The following is a 16,377-nucleotide window of genomic DNA, read 5'->3' as shown; positions in this document are numbered from 1 at the left end:
GGTTGGGGGCTGGCGGGACCTGGAGGGCTGCAGAGGGCTCAGAGGTGGCAGGAGACACGGATGGCACCATCTTGCTCTCTTCATACCACCGTACCTTGCTTCCGAAGGCTACATTCACCTGGAGACACCCCTGCCTTCAACGGATGGAGAAGAGTCTCTGCACGGAGGGGCTCCGGTGGGCACCCCACCAGCCCCGCAGACCTGCTCCCCCAAGCTCAGCTGTCGGGTCAGCGCTGGAGGCCAGCGAGAGCCCGACCTTTGCACGGGGACGGTCCCCAGCCCAGGGGTGCTGGACTGGGGGCTGAGAAGAAAACCCGTGCTGCGAAGCCGGGGGAAGAGCGATCGTCCCGCTCCACACGACAGAGACGGCGTCTGGTTATTTGGTCAGTTAATATTGGCAGGGGGTTGGGGGTGGGAAGAGGGACAGTGGCAGAGGATTTATATAAAAATAAAGGGGGAAAAGGGGAGAAATAGCGAGTGTGAGCGAGCAAGGTCCTGGCTACAGAGCGAGACGGTTACATTTCGTTAGCCACCAGCTCTTTGTCGGTCACGCCGTTGGAGAGCGAGCTCTGGCCCTCGTTCAGCCTCTTGACCCTGTAGGCTTCGAAGTGGATGTTGCTGGTAATATCCTTTATGTTCTGCATGTGTGTCCTGCGGGAAAGGGAGACGGGGGCAATCACATCTCGTTGGGCGCAGGTACAGCCAGCCCAGCCTCCGCCACCCCAACCCTTCACCCCGCAACCTCTGCTTTCAAACACCCCCTCCAGCCCAAATATCCCCCCCTGCGTTACGGGTTAATGATCTCTTTTGGGCACAGGAGGGATGCCGAGGCAATTATGGGCAGCCAAGACCAGAAGCCTTCACTGGTACCCACAGCCTGTGCTTGGGCACATGGGACCTGGCTGCATCATGCCCATCCCGGAAGACCCTCGTCCTGCAAGTCCCTGGGATCAGGTTTTGTAGCCCAACACAACTATCTGCCAGCAACAGCCCACATGTGCAGAGTTTACCTTGCAGCCAAATTTAGAAGGAGCCCAGGGTCCCCTCCAGCAAGCCACGGGGGTTCAGCCTCCCATTCCCCTGCACAGCAAAGACGCCCCTTTCAAGAAGGACTGGCGATCACTCGGACCCCCCAATGGCACGATCCTTGCAGGCAGGAGAGTGACGTCTTTGGACTGGGGGTAGGACCTGCGGCTGCTGAGGGATCACAAAGGCCAAAAGGCTTCCCAGCTGCTTGCAGGCAAGCTGGAGTCACACTGCACACTGCCAGCAATCTTGGAGTCTGTCCTGACCCATCCACTGCTCCTCTACTCCCTTAACTCAGCATCGTAGCTGAGAAAAGCCCCCTGAAGCCACGTCCCATTGAGTGGGGCCACCCCTTACGACGGGCTGCGGTGTTGCAGCAGGCTGGGAGGGAATAGAGGGATGGGTGAGCGGAGCAAAGCAGCAGCTGCTTCACGCTGGGCTGGGCTCTCCCCCTTCTTTGGATGCCACCTGGTGACCAAAGGCTACAGGGACAGGGCACATTCCTACTCACCTGATGAGGAGGTCTCGCAGGTAGGCGAACTCACAGTGTGTCGTGTTCTCCACTGGTAAGAAGAGAGAGAAACCCATCAGCGTGCACCCACGGCGTGCATGCGGCAGCCACTCAGGGCAAGGAGGGCCCTATGGAGCTTCACTAGCGTGTGGAGGGCTGAGACGGGGACTCATCCCAAGGGCTACAGGGTGCAGGACTCACGAGTCCTCCTTGCTGCTGTAAAACCTGTGATTTACCCAGGTATCTGCCCCAGCTCAACTGGCTGGTGAGGTCTGAGCATTCACAGTCCCTTCCCACCATCTCCCACCAAACGGGGGAGCTCCCAGCAGCAGCTCCCACTGTGGCCCCCTCTTTGGACCAATGCAAGCTTAAGTTGCAAACAAAGCAGGGAAAGGGACAGAGTGAGCTGTGCAGCGAGTGCTGGGCACAGCTTCACTGCAGTGTTTTATCTATAACTTCTCCACGAGCATCCTGCAACATCCCAGGCAGGTCAGCGACCGTGCTGCCCTGGCTGCCGCTGCTGCTGCTGCGCGAGGACGCAAGCCCTTTCCTACAAAGGCCACTGCTGCCTGAGCAGAGCTTGGAACAAGCAACAGTGCTTGCGAGAGGGAAAAATCAAGGGGTGTTGCTCCGCCACAATTAGTCTGATGGTTCAAAGTTTACCAGGCATTTGAATATAAAGGATCCCTCCTTTTTTTTTTTTATTTTTTTCTACCCAAGCAGGCTTGAACGTAATGCAGAAATGGCAAGAAAACAAATAACACTGTTCTGCAAAGGCCGTCTGTGGCCACGGCTGGGTCCTGGGGTCTACCCGTGCTGAAGGCAGATGCCACATGCAGAAGGTGAGTGGTTTAACGAGCCCCATTAAACTCAAGAGCTTCCAAGGACAGAGCACAAGAGGGCAGCAGAGCTTTAAAATACACTGATTTTCCTGGCGTCTTTGTTAAGCCATCCCTCAACACAGGATTCCCATTAAAAAGACTCATAAATGAGAAAACCCTGTGAAATGAAAGGAAAGAAGATAAGAGAGGTGGCACTGGAGATGTGCCAGTTGGCTGTCAGGGACAGGGAAATGTGCAGATGCACTGGAGCCAGGAGCCTTCATCTAGCCTTTAAACCATGATTTAAAATGGGGGATAAAAAAGGAAGATGCTGATGGGATGAAGACAGAAAAAGAAGCGATCCTACAAGGGCACCAGGCAAATGCATGGCAGAGGGCGCAGAGACCTACAGATGTCAGAAGAAAGGCTTTAATCTGGGCTCAAGATACAGACATCAGCACTGCACTGGTGTGCCCTCAAATCCAGTTTCTTCGGAGGGGCAGGGACTTCTACTGCTGCTTTTGGACCTCATCACCCTCTGCCAGGGCAGGGAGATGGGCTCAAGAGGTAAGGAAACAAGGACAAGGTACCTTCAATGGTGCCCCACTTGGTCTTCCTTCCAAGGATTCTTCTTCCATTAACCTGGTACTCCTGGTCACTGCCCACCACTGCAAATGGGATCATTTCCTGAGAGAAAAGAAAGGTTACATTTTCCTCCGGAAAACCTGTCAGGACAGCAAACTGGTGAGCAAACTACTGTGTCAAGCTGTTTTCAGGAGAGAGTTTCATGAGATGAGCTGGTCTGTCCCTGATGTTCCCAAGCAACATTACCTGCCAGGGACCACAGGAAGCCCAGGACTAGGGCAGCAGCATCTCTCACATACACGCCCAGACCAAAACCAGTCTAGCCCAGCACCTAGTGCCATTGCCAGGCACCAGCACACAGGCATGTCAAAGGTATCGTGATGCTTCCCTGTAAATCACTCCCAGCATCTGGTAACCAGTGGCTCAGTCATTTCCTGATCCTAAAAAGGATCATGAGTCCCTAAAAGACATCTTTCCTCCTTCAATTTGTCCAATCCACTCATTTGAGCCAAAAAAACTGTTAGCTGCTTCCTATAGCAAGGAATTGACAGCCACGAAAGCAGAGCAGTCTACGTCAAATTTCCTCCAGGTGCTGGGGAGGCTGCTCCCCTAACCAGGGATGGGCAAGCACAGGCACTCCCTGCCCTGGAGCAGGGTATGGGGCCACAGGACCTCCCGGCCCACTGGTTGCTGTGGGCACCTTCGAAGAGTGGGGCTGGGGGAAGGCGCAGCAATGTGGATGTGACAGGAGACCTCCCCCACCCTTCCTCACCCTCTTTCTGTGCCTGCTCTGAGCTCTGGCAGGACCTGGTCAGACCCCAGGGCCCAGGTCCCGGGCAGACACCCTGGACAGGGGCACAGCAGCTTTGGAAAGAAAACAGGCACTTTGCAAGAGACCCCCCATGGACATCACCAGCTCCCAGAGCTGCAGAGCCCATCCAAACACATCCAGTCCACAACACCACGCACTAACCCTGAATTTCTCATTCACTAGCCGATCTTCGGAGTCTTCATCAAACTCTTTCTGAGGATACACGTCGATCCCGTTGACAAGAAGGTCAGCCATTATCTAGGAGAGAAGAGCAGAGGAACACGTGAAGGAGACATGGGCAGAGGAGCTGCACTCCCACCACGCTGACAGCTCCCAGCCAACCCATGAGGCTCCTCCTGAGCAATGCCTAGCACCAACATCTTCCCTCTCCATCCTAAACACTGCCCACCCTGGGGGGAGAGACACGTGTTTGATTGCTACACACCTACCAAGCGCTTGCCCTGGAACCTCTGCAAGAACCTGGTGCCAAGACACGGTTCAGGCTGAGAGTGAGATGAAGTTACATGAGCTGGGCGTTGCTTTGGGATTGAAAAAGACAATAGGACAATACAAACTGCACCAAGCAGTGGGGAATGTAGCTGCCAGGGGAAAGTAGCTGCCAGGGGACTGCAGCTGCCAGGCATGTCACCCCAAGTTAAGAAGTTGCTTTCTTGTGTCTGCATACACTCCTTGCAAAAGGAGTCACGGCAGCACCTGATCAGAGGGGACAGGGACACAGCTTGGAAGAGCAGCCTCTAAGGATATTGCTTCTGTGCAAGGGAAGAGATGCTGTGACCTGATTCCTGGGGGAAGGTTGAGCTCACGGGGAGCACAATCAGCCTCCTCCAACAAAGCTGCAAACTCAAACCCAGCCTGTGAGCCCACTCCCATCGCTCCCTATGGCAATAAACTCCTCCGCGTCAATCCTACATTATAGGCTTGCAAAGGAAGCGGATCCAGCCCAGAAAAATCACCCAGCTCCTTCCCATCCCCCAGCCAAACCTACACATTATTTCAGGCGAAAGACCCCAAAAGTCAACTCTGCAGGGCATCAGAGCCCATTCCACTAACTCAGTGCAGCACTGGCATCAACCTAGGTAGCCTGCAGCCAGGCTGGTGCTTCAGATTCACCTGCCCACCCCAATCCAAACCTAAAAACCTATCTCGTCTCCGAACCAGCTACACCCAGATGGGGCTTTGCTTTTTGGAAGCATGCATACAGGCACACCGGAGCAGAGGCAAAAGGCCCCAGCCTGTGCCCATCTGGACTGATTACCTGCCCTCTTCTTTGCACCAGTGATCTGGAGCCGTGAGCTGAAGGAGGGCGAGCCCCTTGCAGACATGCCACGTGGCTACTTGTTCTCCCTCTATTTGGAAGGAATCTGGGGGCCTGGTTACAGTCAGGAATGTAATTAGAGATAGGGCGAGCTCATCCTACACCGAGACGGTGCAGAGCGGGTGAACCAGGCAGTCTCCCCACGGTCTTTCATTACACTCGGTATCAGCAGCCGAGAGCGCCCAGATGACATTTTAGGACCCAGACTGACTTTGTAGTCCCACAGCCAGCCAGCCGCCTGCAGACACCTGGATACATGCACTCGTCACCTCTGAACAGAGCCAGCACCCTGCAAAAGCCATCGCAGAGAGCAGATGTGGCACCGTGGACTCACACCCCATCCTCCTGCACCAGCTCCTCTCAGATCCCCGTGGAAACAGGCTGACAGGCCAATCAAGCCCAGCCTGGATTACCTCTCAGCTCCATTTCCAGCCACCTTCTAGCTCACTGGAAAGGGAATTGCTTGAGAAGCCCCCAAAACCAGGCTGGATATTTCAGTGCCTGATCCCGCACATCAAGAACTGGGAAGACACTGGTGGGGGAAGGGGTGGCTCATCCTCGTCTGCGCATAGGCAGCGAACAACCCCTGGCTAATGTGCCATCCTCTCCGTAACAGTGGAGGTGGCCCTTAAAACTGCCCTTTTTCCACATCCATCACGCCTGTAGCCACATCCATAAACCGCACAGATTTAGTGCCCCATACCGAATCCCTAAGTGGGGCACCTCCACCACTCGGCAGCACCAGGCGTGCGTGCACGGAGGAAAGCCCGAGCCTCACTGTGGATTCAGACATCCCTTCCTCACATCCCCACCGCCAGCTCCCGACCTAGGGAATTTCATGCCTCGCTTCCCCCATAAATCTTGCGCGGCTGAGCTCAGCAAACCCTCACATTTTTTTGCCTGGTTCCTGTATCAGCGCACGATGCTGCACAGGGTGGGTTTTCCAGCACCATCTACCTCCCAAAATAACAGAAACCAGCCTGAAAATAACAACAATAACAAAGGAGGCAGGAGAAACAGGCCCCAAGACTTAGCTCGGAACTTATCCTGCACTGACAAAGATCCAAGAGAAACACAAGGAACTGCTTGGAGCGCAGACCTTTCCTCCGGCCACGTGGGATCGCTCAGAGCTGCAGCCGGAGGAATGCGCCGGGCACCCCGCCAGGCACTCGCCTCCCCAGCCCTGCTCCAGGGGGGAGCCGGGGGGGGCAGGCGCAGGAGGGGATGGGGGACAAGAGATGGGAGCCCGGATGAGAGCCGTCAGCCCCTTACCCTTTCTTTGAAGTAGTGCCTCTCCTCCAGCGTTAACGTGTCGGCTTTCGCAATCACGGGGACGATGTTGACCACTTTGCTCAGGCGCTTCATGAACTCGATGTCTAGCGGTCGGAGCCTGAAAAACACAGCGGAAAAAGGGGATTCACGCACCGCTAGTGAGGTGGGGGGCTGCTGCCACCACCCCACAGAGAGGGGGCATTCAAAGCCTGGACATGAAAGGGGAATTGCTTCCTTTCCAGAAAGGACAAATAAAGACATTTTCCTAAAAGCACGGCAGCACATGTGTCTCGGAGGTGGTTTGCGGGCAAACACGTACAACATTTCCCTCTCAAAGCGCCCCACTATTGCCTGCGAACCCTCACAAAGCCCTGTGAAGTGGGAGAGGGCTTTAATCTTTGCGTGGCTGCTTGGCCACAGAGGACTGCAGGAACTTGCCCAAAGCTATGCGCATCCTTGGCAACGCCGGGATAAGAGCACGGGGGATGCTTGGCCGTGGGACCAGCCTGCCACGATGTACAAATCAAGCTGGGGAGAGACCATGGTGTGAAAACTCCTCCAGCCCATGCGAAGCTGTCACCCACCGTTCAGGGACAGCACAACGTGGAACTGGCCACGGGTCCCTCCTGCACTGAGCACCAGCCTGCTGTCATGCACGAGCCAGGATTGCATCTCACATCTAACAGTTGGGACTAAATAAGGCTCTGCTAACTCTCAAGAGGCTCACACGGGACAGAAAAGACACTGCTTGTTCCAGAGGGCAAAAATGTCAGAAAAGCTTTACAACAAAAGTCTCAGTAGAGGAAAGCTGCAGATTGCATAACCCCAACGATCAGCCCTTCGGGAAATCCCTCCCTGCTAAACGCTCCCGCTGACAGCATGGACATGACCTCTGGTGCCACGCTGCTCTGTGTCCGAGGGCTGCAGTCCAGCTGGCTGTGACTCCCCCTCACTCCTTAGTCCTCCCTGAAGGTGATTTTAGTGCTGGGGGTTCCCAAGCTGGAGAGAGGAAAGCCCTCCTTGGGACACCTCCACTTATTGCAGGTCCCCCTTGGTGGCTCTGGAGGTGATGGGGACACACAGCCATGCAGGACTGTTGAGCAGACGATGCCTTGAAAAGGAAACCTGGAGGTCCCAGGGCAGACCAGGGTACAGGACCACCTTTGGGGTGCTCATGCATTAAGGACCCTGTTTGAAACGAGCCTTCACTGAAAGCACACACGGAAGGGGCAGGAAGGTCAGTGTCAGAGACCCAGAAGCAAAGGGACACCTCTGCCGCTCGTACAGCCTCATGACCTCCCATGGTGGCACGTGCCAGCAGGACATAACCCAACTCATCTTTGGTGAAACTGGGGCAGAGGGAGGGAAAGTTTCCTTCCAGGGGAGCTGTAGGCTTCAGTAGCAGAGCTGGAGCCAAGAATGAGATCTCTCCAAGGGCAGAGCAGCCCTGTGCCACAAACCAGAGGCCCACGGCAACAGGGAAGAAACCAAAATAAATGAGATTATGACTTAAAATGCCCAGGTACAAGCAGGTACCCAGCAGAAGCCCTGAATGGGGGAGCACAGGGCAGAGAGCTCAGGGAGAACATGGCCAAGAGAGCACCTACTGCCAACACGCTCAAGCCAAACCCCACCATGGTCTTCTCGGTCCCTACAACAGGCCCAGAGACCTCGCAGACCCAGCAAGCGCCAGACTAAGAGCAAAGGGGAAGAGATTGATCCTGCTCCTCGGCAGCGTCCCCATCCCATGAGGCCACACCTGCCCAGCTCCAGTGTCGAGGGCACCCCAGGCGGGACATTCAGCCCCAAAGAGACCTGCTCAGCTCTGGCTGATCTGAAACCCACAGCTCAAGGCTGCTCCGGGCTGCCAGCACCAGTGACCCAGCTGAGCCCTCCCCTGACCCAACCTGCTCCCCCACCCAGGGATTGGGCTGGACCATGCCATACGGACCTTCTCCCTGCTCAATAACAGCACACACAGCCCGGAGTGTATCGTTAGTGTGAGGACAAAGAGTGCCTAACACGAACTCAGGAGTCACAGATCACACTGGGCCCCAGGAAAGAAAGAGTTTGGCTATTAAAAAAAAAAAAAAAGAAGAAAAGAAAAAACCCACAAGGAAACCCCTATGGACACAGACTTGCTGCTGGCAAACATTGTTTGGAGCTCAGCATAATGTATTTCCCAGACCTCCAAGGAAGTAATGCAGTTATGCTCCTTTCCCAGCAGACTTCTTTCCCCTCCCCTCTTTTTGCTATATTTCAAACAATTTTTCCCCTCTAAAAGCCTCTTCCCTACTGAGACTGTGTTCCTGCCTCTTTCATCAGCTTCTCCTTTAGACTGAAGACTAGGATGCATACATAGCAGATGAATTCACAATCAGCCACACATTTGACTTTCAGCTCGACTGACACGTAAGAGCCCCGTTACTGAGCCCCCACCGATACCCAGAGGGTGCTGGCGGTGAGCCTGAGAGCTGCAGGCAGAGCCAGAGCCAGCCCACAGCGCTGGCTGTGCCCACCAGCATCCCCGCAGACGCAGCGACCGTCTGCACCCAACGTACCTCTGACGTGACGTTCTACTCCAATGGGCTTCTGCAGGTGCCTCGTCCATGGAGGTCACCTCCCATGGGCACCTCCCTGCATCATCCTGGAGAACAGGAAGGGAACCAAGGGACTCCCCAGAAGAGTGAACCGTGTGTTTTTAGGCTATTTTGCAGGTTTGTAGATAATCTACCAATGTCCTGCTAGATAGCCTCAAAAACCTTCAGTATTTCAAAGGACGCGATTCTTTTCACTAAGAACAAGATCTGTCGCTAGACAGTACCTTCCTGTGAAGACACCAAGGGAGAATGAACGGCATAGGGCGATCACAAGTGCAAAAAAGCCTGACCTGCACTAATAGCTCTGTACAGACCCAGGCAGACATGGCCAAGGTCACGATGGGGCAATCCCAGACCTAATTCCTCTTAAACTCTTGCTGAGAGGCACAGCCCAGGACAGCAGGGACTTCTACTGCTACCTGGGGGGACCAGTTTTGGTGCTTAACTCCCACTATCGTGTGACAAGCCACAGGAACAGCAGCACTGCCCCCCGCCAGGTTATCTGAACTTGGTTCACCTGCACAAAACACTGATGCCAGCACCTGGCGAGGATGCGCAGTGAAACCCTTATACATGCAGACACACAAAATGGCAAGAGAAAGCGAGTTATTTCATTTCGGGTGTGCGCAATCTGCTCCAATCAGATCACAAAAGAGAAGGTAGAGCTGAAAAAGAAAAAGCATCTGTTTCCTTCCCTCTCCCAAAATGGTCCGTGATGCCATAAACTTGCGACTAGACACATTACACTTTGGGCTTTGCAGGGAGGGAGTGGAGGAACAATAAGGGGAGTGGATGGGCTGGAGCAGGAGCTGCAGGAAAGGCTCCAGCACACCTCAGCCAGTGCTGGTTGCTCCCCCATGCCCTCTTGCTATGGGCTGGGGAAAGCAGAGCAGCTGGGTACACATTATCATGGCTGGGCACATGCTATTTCTGCATTGCCTGCAGCCACCGTGCAGACAGGATCTAAGCAGAGGCTCAGTCCTGCTCGTTCCCTTGAAATGCCATTATAGGAATCAAAATTCACAGCAAGCTGCGAAGTTATTTCCTTTTGATTGTGCCCCAGATCAAACTATCAGCAAGAATTTGAGCCATGCATTAAGCAAATACCAGCGAGCACCCAGCAGCCGCCCAGCCCCATTACCAACACCCACCAGCCTGCTCGAGGGACCCAGCGGGCACCCCAGAGGGGTAGAGAGCAGGGAAAGCAGCAGCAGGCGTCAGCCTGTCAGCCAACAGCTCTGGTACGGGCAGAAAAGGGGCTGCCGAGGCCAGGGCGGTGTTTTCAGAGTCCCGTTTCAGAATCACAGAGCGCTTCGCAGGGGTCAGAGCTGAGATATTTATTGGGTGGCAAAGAGCCGGGCTCGCATGGTTGCAGCCCCCGCCAGCACGTTACTGAGCCTTTGCAAACGTGGTTTTATGGGAGTGTTACAAGAAAGACAGGGTGTGGGCAAACTAGATGGGTTGCAAAGCCTGTCCCGAACTCCTTGCAAATGAGACAGCAGCCGAAACTTCTCCGTTGATTAACCCTTGAGCTGCCCGGAGGGGAGGGCAGTACTGCCAGGGCCAGACTGAAACAGAGCCCAGCAACCCTCCACTCCAGCCTCTGAACCTGTGCATCTGGTTAGCTTTGCTTTTCCCACTGCTCCTTCCCTTTTTATTTAAGAAAAACACAAGCTCTCACCCGGTGACCCAGCAGGCTTAGCCATATGCCAGGAAAGGGATGCCGAGTCCTGTGCTGTGTCTGTCCACACAAGTGGAGAGGGACAGACAGACACCCTCTCCTTCGGTTGCGTCACACAGTGAGGGCAAGACCTGTGCAAGTGCTATCTCAGGACGGATGGCACCAAGCACCCCGGGATGACAAGCGGCACAGGGAGCACACTGACGGTGCCACATGGGCATGGCGGGGTCCTCTGCAGCGAGGTGCGGATGTCCCTAGCAGAGGTCCCTGCAGCAACATGAGCCACTGTCCTTGCCAGCCGTGCTCCCCATCGCATCCCAGAGATGCCAGAGGCACCACAGCAAAGACCTTGATGCTCTTCCCACACCATTCCATGAGGAATGACGGACCACCAGCCTTGGCAGGGGCACAAACCTGCACTGAACATTGACATGGCCTCCCAGACTCTTGTCCTCCAGAACGGGCATGAACCTCTGCTACCAGCACTGCCACAGCAGCTCCACCCTCCAGGAGAGGTGGCTGCAGCACCCATTTGTGTCCATGATCACAGGCAGCACTGGGGAAAGCCTGTCCATGGTGGTGCGACATGTAACTTGGGCTTCAAAGGGGGCAGAAAGGAAACCCAACGCCTGCTCAAACTCTCAGAGAAGCAAAAGTTCCCACCGACTTCTCCCTCCCGGTGGGGTTTGTCCCCCTTCACTCATTCCTCAGCATATCTCCTTCTCATGGCAGGAGGGGACGTGCGAGCCCGAGGCCAGCTGACACCGGGGCAGAAAAGCACAGCCCCCGAGCCACGGCCAGCAAGCAAGCGCCAGCCCCAGCCGGGCTATCAGGCTACGGGGAAGGAGGATCAGCGCAGGGCTCAGCAACAGCGGCCTCCAACCGCCGGCCTCGCTCGGATATTGGAAACACATGTTCGCTGGAGAGAAAGAAGAAAAGCAGCTGAACTTCCACACAATTGCTGTTAGCCGGCGGGTGAGAGAAACCAGAGCGCAAGGCTGAGGGGCTCCAGTGGGGGACATGGGGACGGGGCTCCACCCCACCGCCTGCATGGCCCGGGGAGGGCAGCCACCCCCACCCAAAATTTGCAACCTCCGTGCAGGTCAAGTATCCGCAGGACCCAGGCACTGAACGCGCTGTTAAGGGTTAAACACTAAAGCGATGAGAAAAATGTCAAGCGCAGCGAAAGCTGCAACACCCCAACCTGCCAAGGCAGGGTCTGGAGATGGAGGCTGAGATAAGCAGGACCAACACGCTAGACTAGCCTAAAAATGTCATCTCCCTTCGAAACGTTTTCTGCTTTATCGTATTAAACCACGAACGTTTTGTCAGCCCCTCTGCTCCCAGTCGACAGCCGGTTACACAAGAAGGAGCATAACTGGCCCGTGCAGTCATTTTATTCCAGCGAAGGATGCATTTTTGGTCTACCCACTGACAGAAGCAAAACAAAGTCTTTTCTATTGGAATAAATCTCTACAGGGGGAAGAGGAAAAGGCTGACATTAATACAGCGCTGGCAGCTTACTTATATTCTTGAAAACAGACCCAAAAAAATCCCCACACAGACACAGCCAGAAGTGGAAGGAATTGACACAAATCAAAAGGAAACTTAGGTCTCGGTTTTATGTTGTGATACTTGCAGTCCCATTTTTCAAGACACCGTAAGCGCCCCAGATTTTTACTGCGTCTATGTGCCTACGAGAAAAATAAATAGAGCGAGATCTGGGCCACCGATGCTGTCGCTTGAGAAGTGCCAGAGCCAGGAGAGCTCTGCGCTGAATAAACCTCATCCCACTTGCAAACTAGTCAAACAATGTAGAAAATACCCTTAAAGGGTGAGGGTGTTCGCTCCCTCGGTAGCGTGAGGAAAACCAGCTTCTCCCTTTGCAAAGGCAGGAGCACAGCAAACAAAATTCATGTTCTGTTTGCAAAGGCAGCCTTTCCGTCCAACTTATAGAATCACAGAAGGGTTTGGGTTGGAAGGGACCTTAAAGACCATACAGTTCCAACCCCCCTGCCATGGGCAGGGCCACCTTCCACTAGACCAGGTTGCTCCAAGCCTCATCCAGCCTGGCCTTGGACACTTCCAGGGATGGGGCATCCACAGCTTCTCTGGGCAACCTGTCCCAGTGCCTCAGCACCCTCTGTGGGAAGAACTTTTTCCTGATATCCAATCTAAACCTCCCCACTTTCAATTTAAACCCGTTACCCCTTGTCCTGTCACTACAGGCCCTTGCAAAAAGTCCCCCCCAAGCTTTCCAACTTGAGAGCCCAGTGACTAATGTCCACCCTCAGTTGAGCCAGCAAGGTGACCAAAGCAAAGGAAGCTGCTAACCGGGGCTCAGGGAGGATTTGATGGCCCCTCAGATGAGGAAGCACCATCTTTCTCTGGGGTACAGCAGCTCTGCTGTGTTACTGAGAGGGCTCCAGATGCTACAACCCTCAGAAGAACAGCTTCATGCTGTCCTCAAGCCCCTCAAGCCTCCAAGAAACACGGGGGGATCGCAAGGACAACACTGACAGCTGAGCTCCCGAGACCGAACGCAGAAGAGGGAAGGCCCGAGGGTCTGAGCGAGGACGGCAGGGTACGTACGAGTGGCCAGTGGCTGGGATGAAATATATACAGCAGTGCACCCGCGTGTCAGGGATCCGCTTCTTCCGGTTAATGTTGATTTCCTCCTGCAGGTACTTCTCGTACTGGTCGTTGATGAACTTCATGATGGGCTGCCAGCTGCAGAGAGAGAGGGACAGGGATGACGAGTTTGTGTGAGGGATGTGGACAGCCTGAACCTCCCAACTGGCCTGACTATGAAGCAGAGCCTGCTGAGCTGGGGATGCCCAGTATCTTACAGAATCCCATAAAACAAACAAACAAAACAAAAAAAATACACTCACATGGGGAACATTTTTAGTTCCCATCAGCTCCCATTCATACAGCAACTGTGGGCAGCAGGAAAATCACAAACCTCACATGTTCATTGCTTGGCAACTCCACGCACCACAGGAGGAGGGGATTTATTGGCTGGTTTAGACAAGCAAGTGCCTGAAAAATCCTCCCTTCTCTACTCCTGGACCTGGCTGCTGAACAGGACAGGCTCAGGAGCATCCCTTCGCTCCCTGAACAGTGTCATGGCACAGGAGCTAAAGCAGCATCAACCCCACATGCCCAGCCCAACTCATGATGAGGAGAAGGCAGCTGCCATCAGCTGGTCCAGGAGGGCCATCCCACAAGGCCAGCCACCCTCGCAGGGATTCCTGGCAGAGTCCTGCCTTCAGCCACATGAGCGAGGTCGGGGGACTGGCCGTGCCGGCACACAGCTGCTCCCGGACGCGAACAAAGGTTGTCTCATGCCCGGAACAGCAGGATGTTTGTAGGCTCTCACAGCACCCAGGATCAGCCCTGGGGAGCATGGCACCACGCTGCCACCCAAAACAACCCTCTCCCCTGCTCCCCATGGAGCATGGGTGGCACAGGACCAGGCTACGGCGTTTGGCACCAGCTGCGGGTCAGGATGCCCTGGGGCTTGGCTGCTTTCCCTCTGCACCCTCCTCCATGCCAGCACAGCCAGCTCACCAGTTCTCGTTGTTGATGTGGTCTCCAAAACCCGGGGTGTCAATGACTGTCAGCTTCATGCGAACCCCCTTTTCTTCAATCTCTGAAACAGAGAGGAAAGTTGGTGTGTGAGGCAAGCGTCGATGGGTTCTCTGACCAAGCTCACCCTCCCAAAATCAGCAGGAGGGCTGGAGGTTGCTCCCAGGGGAGAAGCACACATTCACAGCTTCTAACAGGCACTAATCAGCCCTCTAAGGGGATGCAGCACCACATCTGCCCTGAAACGCCACCCTCCCATGGCCACCTCACTTGTTCCCATCTGTCACAATTAAGTCAATGCTGGTGGAGATAAATTAAAAATAGATGTTTTCTCAGCCCTGCAAGCATCTCTGGATGGTAAAAGCCCCTTCAGAGAGATGAGAGTGGAGGTTTAGTGCAGGTCCACAACCCCTGCAAGCCCCTAAAGACACAAGGCAGAGCAGGACCGAGAGCCAATGCAGCAGGTGGGATCTGCAGAGCCTCACCGTGAGTGATGGATTTGATTTCAATAGTCTTGGGGATCCGCTCTTCAGAAGTCGGCTGTACAGATTTCCGGCTGATTTTGGATTTGAAGAGGGTGTTGATTAATGTGGATTTCCCCAAGCCGCTCTGACCTGGAAAAGAGCAGGATAAACCACAGTCAGCACTCACTCGTTTCTGGGCTATTTTTCCAGGGGCCAGAGGATAGGGACGCTGACGGACTCAGCCTGCACCGGATCTGTGGGAGGGAGGTAAGAGGTGCAGCTGCTCCCCTGCAGCCTCCCCAGTTCAAGGAGCTCAAGTCTAGCCCAAGCAGGAGGATGTTGCAGGCAGCGAGCACCTTCCCTGGCTCCAAAAGAGCTGGCTTACTGCGAGTGAGCAGGGCACGAGACAGTTTCTTGCATCCAACCAAAATCACAGCAACCCCAAGGACAGTCAGACACCATCAGGAATGTTTTAAGGGCTACAGTGACACTCAGCAGCCCTGAAGAAGGGCACAGGGACCAGGGAACCCCAGAAAGAAACATTCCAACACATCTGTGTATTTGCACTCCTGCAGCCTCCCCTGTCCAGCTCCACAGGGAAGATGTAGGAGCAGCTTGGCAAGCCCTTGGCTGGATGGGATTAAAAACAGCAACACCCTTCCAGACCTCAGCCCTGCAGCATCCGCTGCTCCCTCCCTGCTGGACTTGCTTTTGCAATCAGACCAGCTGGCTGCACGGACCCCTTTAAGCAGATCTAGGCCAGGAGCTCTCCTGAGTCCCACAGACAACATCCCAGGAAGCACATCAGATCCCACAGCTTCAGGAAAAAACAGCTTTTAGAGAGAAGTGTTTTTATGCTTTATATCCCAGAGCTGAGGTCAATCCATGCAGAAAGGACATCAGCAGCTCTCAACTCTCCAGAGCAGTTGCCCTACAAGCTTGGAGAATAGTTTTTCCAGAGCAAAGAAAACAGAGAAACTCCTCAAAACCCAGGCAGCAGCCATTTGGCTTTGGAGCAGATGTCCCATGCCCCCTGCAGTCACTGCAGAGCTCCTGCACACTCCGCGGGAGCCCCTCTGGCCCCGTTCTGCTGAGCCACGTTGCAGCCAGCTATTGCGACGCCGCCGACATCGTGTCCCTGCTACTGCGGAGCATCTCTAAGGATGATGCCAGCAAGGATTTCACCTACGACCTCTAGGGCCCTGACCCATCCAGGCTGCCAAAGGCACTCAATGCTAGGCCCACGGCGGGCCAACCAGCACATCGACACTGGGCATCACCTCCAGCCCACTCCCTTCTCAAACAGCAATTGAGAGCTGAGTTTGCAATGCTGCTGATGGCACGCTGCCATCCAGTAAAGGAAAACCCTGTTCACCAGGCACTACCACAGCTGGGTTGTAGAACAAACACATGGACTAGGCTGGGATCTGATGCTCGTGGTCCTCTGCTGCCTGAAAACACACGGGGCCAAATGCAAACAGGTCTGGAGCAGTGAATGCAGAGAGCCAAAGAGAAGCTCTTGTTGCACTGTTCATCATGAAACGGAGCACATGGGGAGAGGGGGAAAGCAGGGCGATACGCTGCTAGAGCTCCTGGCAGTCGGTCTCTGCGCTCGTGGCGTCCAAACCACTGGACCTGGACTGCCTGGAAAGGGACCAGAGGTGAGAGCCACCGGCAGC

At 54.8% G+C, this 16,377-nt stretch overlaps 1 protein-coding gene across 1 annotated transcript in view; it reads right to left on the bottom strand.

Moving 5' to 3' along the window:
- Positions 1–350: 350 nt before the first annotated feature.
- SEPT9 (septin 9) overlaps positions 351–16,377 on the bottom strand; it is an 18,702-nt gene continuing 2,675 nt past the window's right edge. Inside the window, exons 2-9 of the mRNA XM_010151935.1 lie at positions 14,720–14,848; positions 14,217–14,298; positions 13,236–13,373; positions 6,363–6,480; positions 3,917–4,012; positions 2,949–3,045; positions 1,538–1,589; positions 351–651 (exon numbers count right to left, since the gene is read on the bottom strand). Of these exons, the coding sequence (XP_010150237.1) occupies positions 516–651; positions 1,538–1,589; positions 2,949–3,045; positions 3,917–4,012; positions 6,363–6,480; positions 13,236–13,373; positions 14,217–14,298; positions 14,720–14,848 (848 nt within the window). The 3' untranslated portion in view covers positions 351–515. The remainder of the gene's footprint in view (positions 652–1,537; positions 1,590–2,948; positions 3,046–3,916; positions 4,013–6,362; positions 6,481–13,235; positions 13,374–14,216; positions 14,299–14,719; positions 14,849–16,377) is intronic.

The sequence above is a fragment of the Eurypyga helias genome, unplaced genomic scaffold, assembly GCF_000690775.1.
Source record: "Eurypyga helias isolate BGI_N326 unplaced genomic scaffold, ASM69077v1 scaffold6250, whole genome shotgun sequence".
NCBI lineage: Eukaryota > Metazoa > Chordata > Aves > Eurypygiformes > Eurypygidae > Eurypyga > Eurypyga helias.
This window is presented reverse-complemented; position numbering and strand designations above follow the sequence as displayed.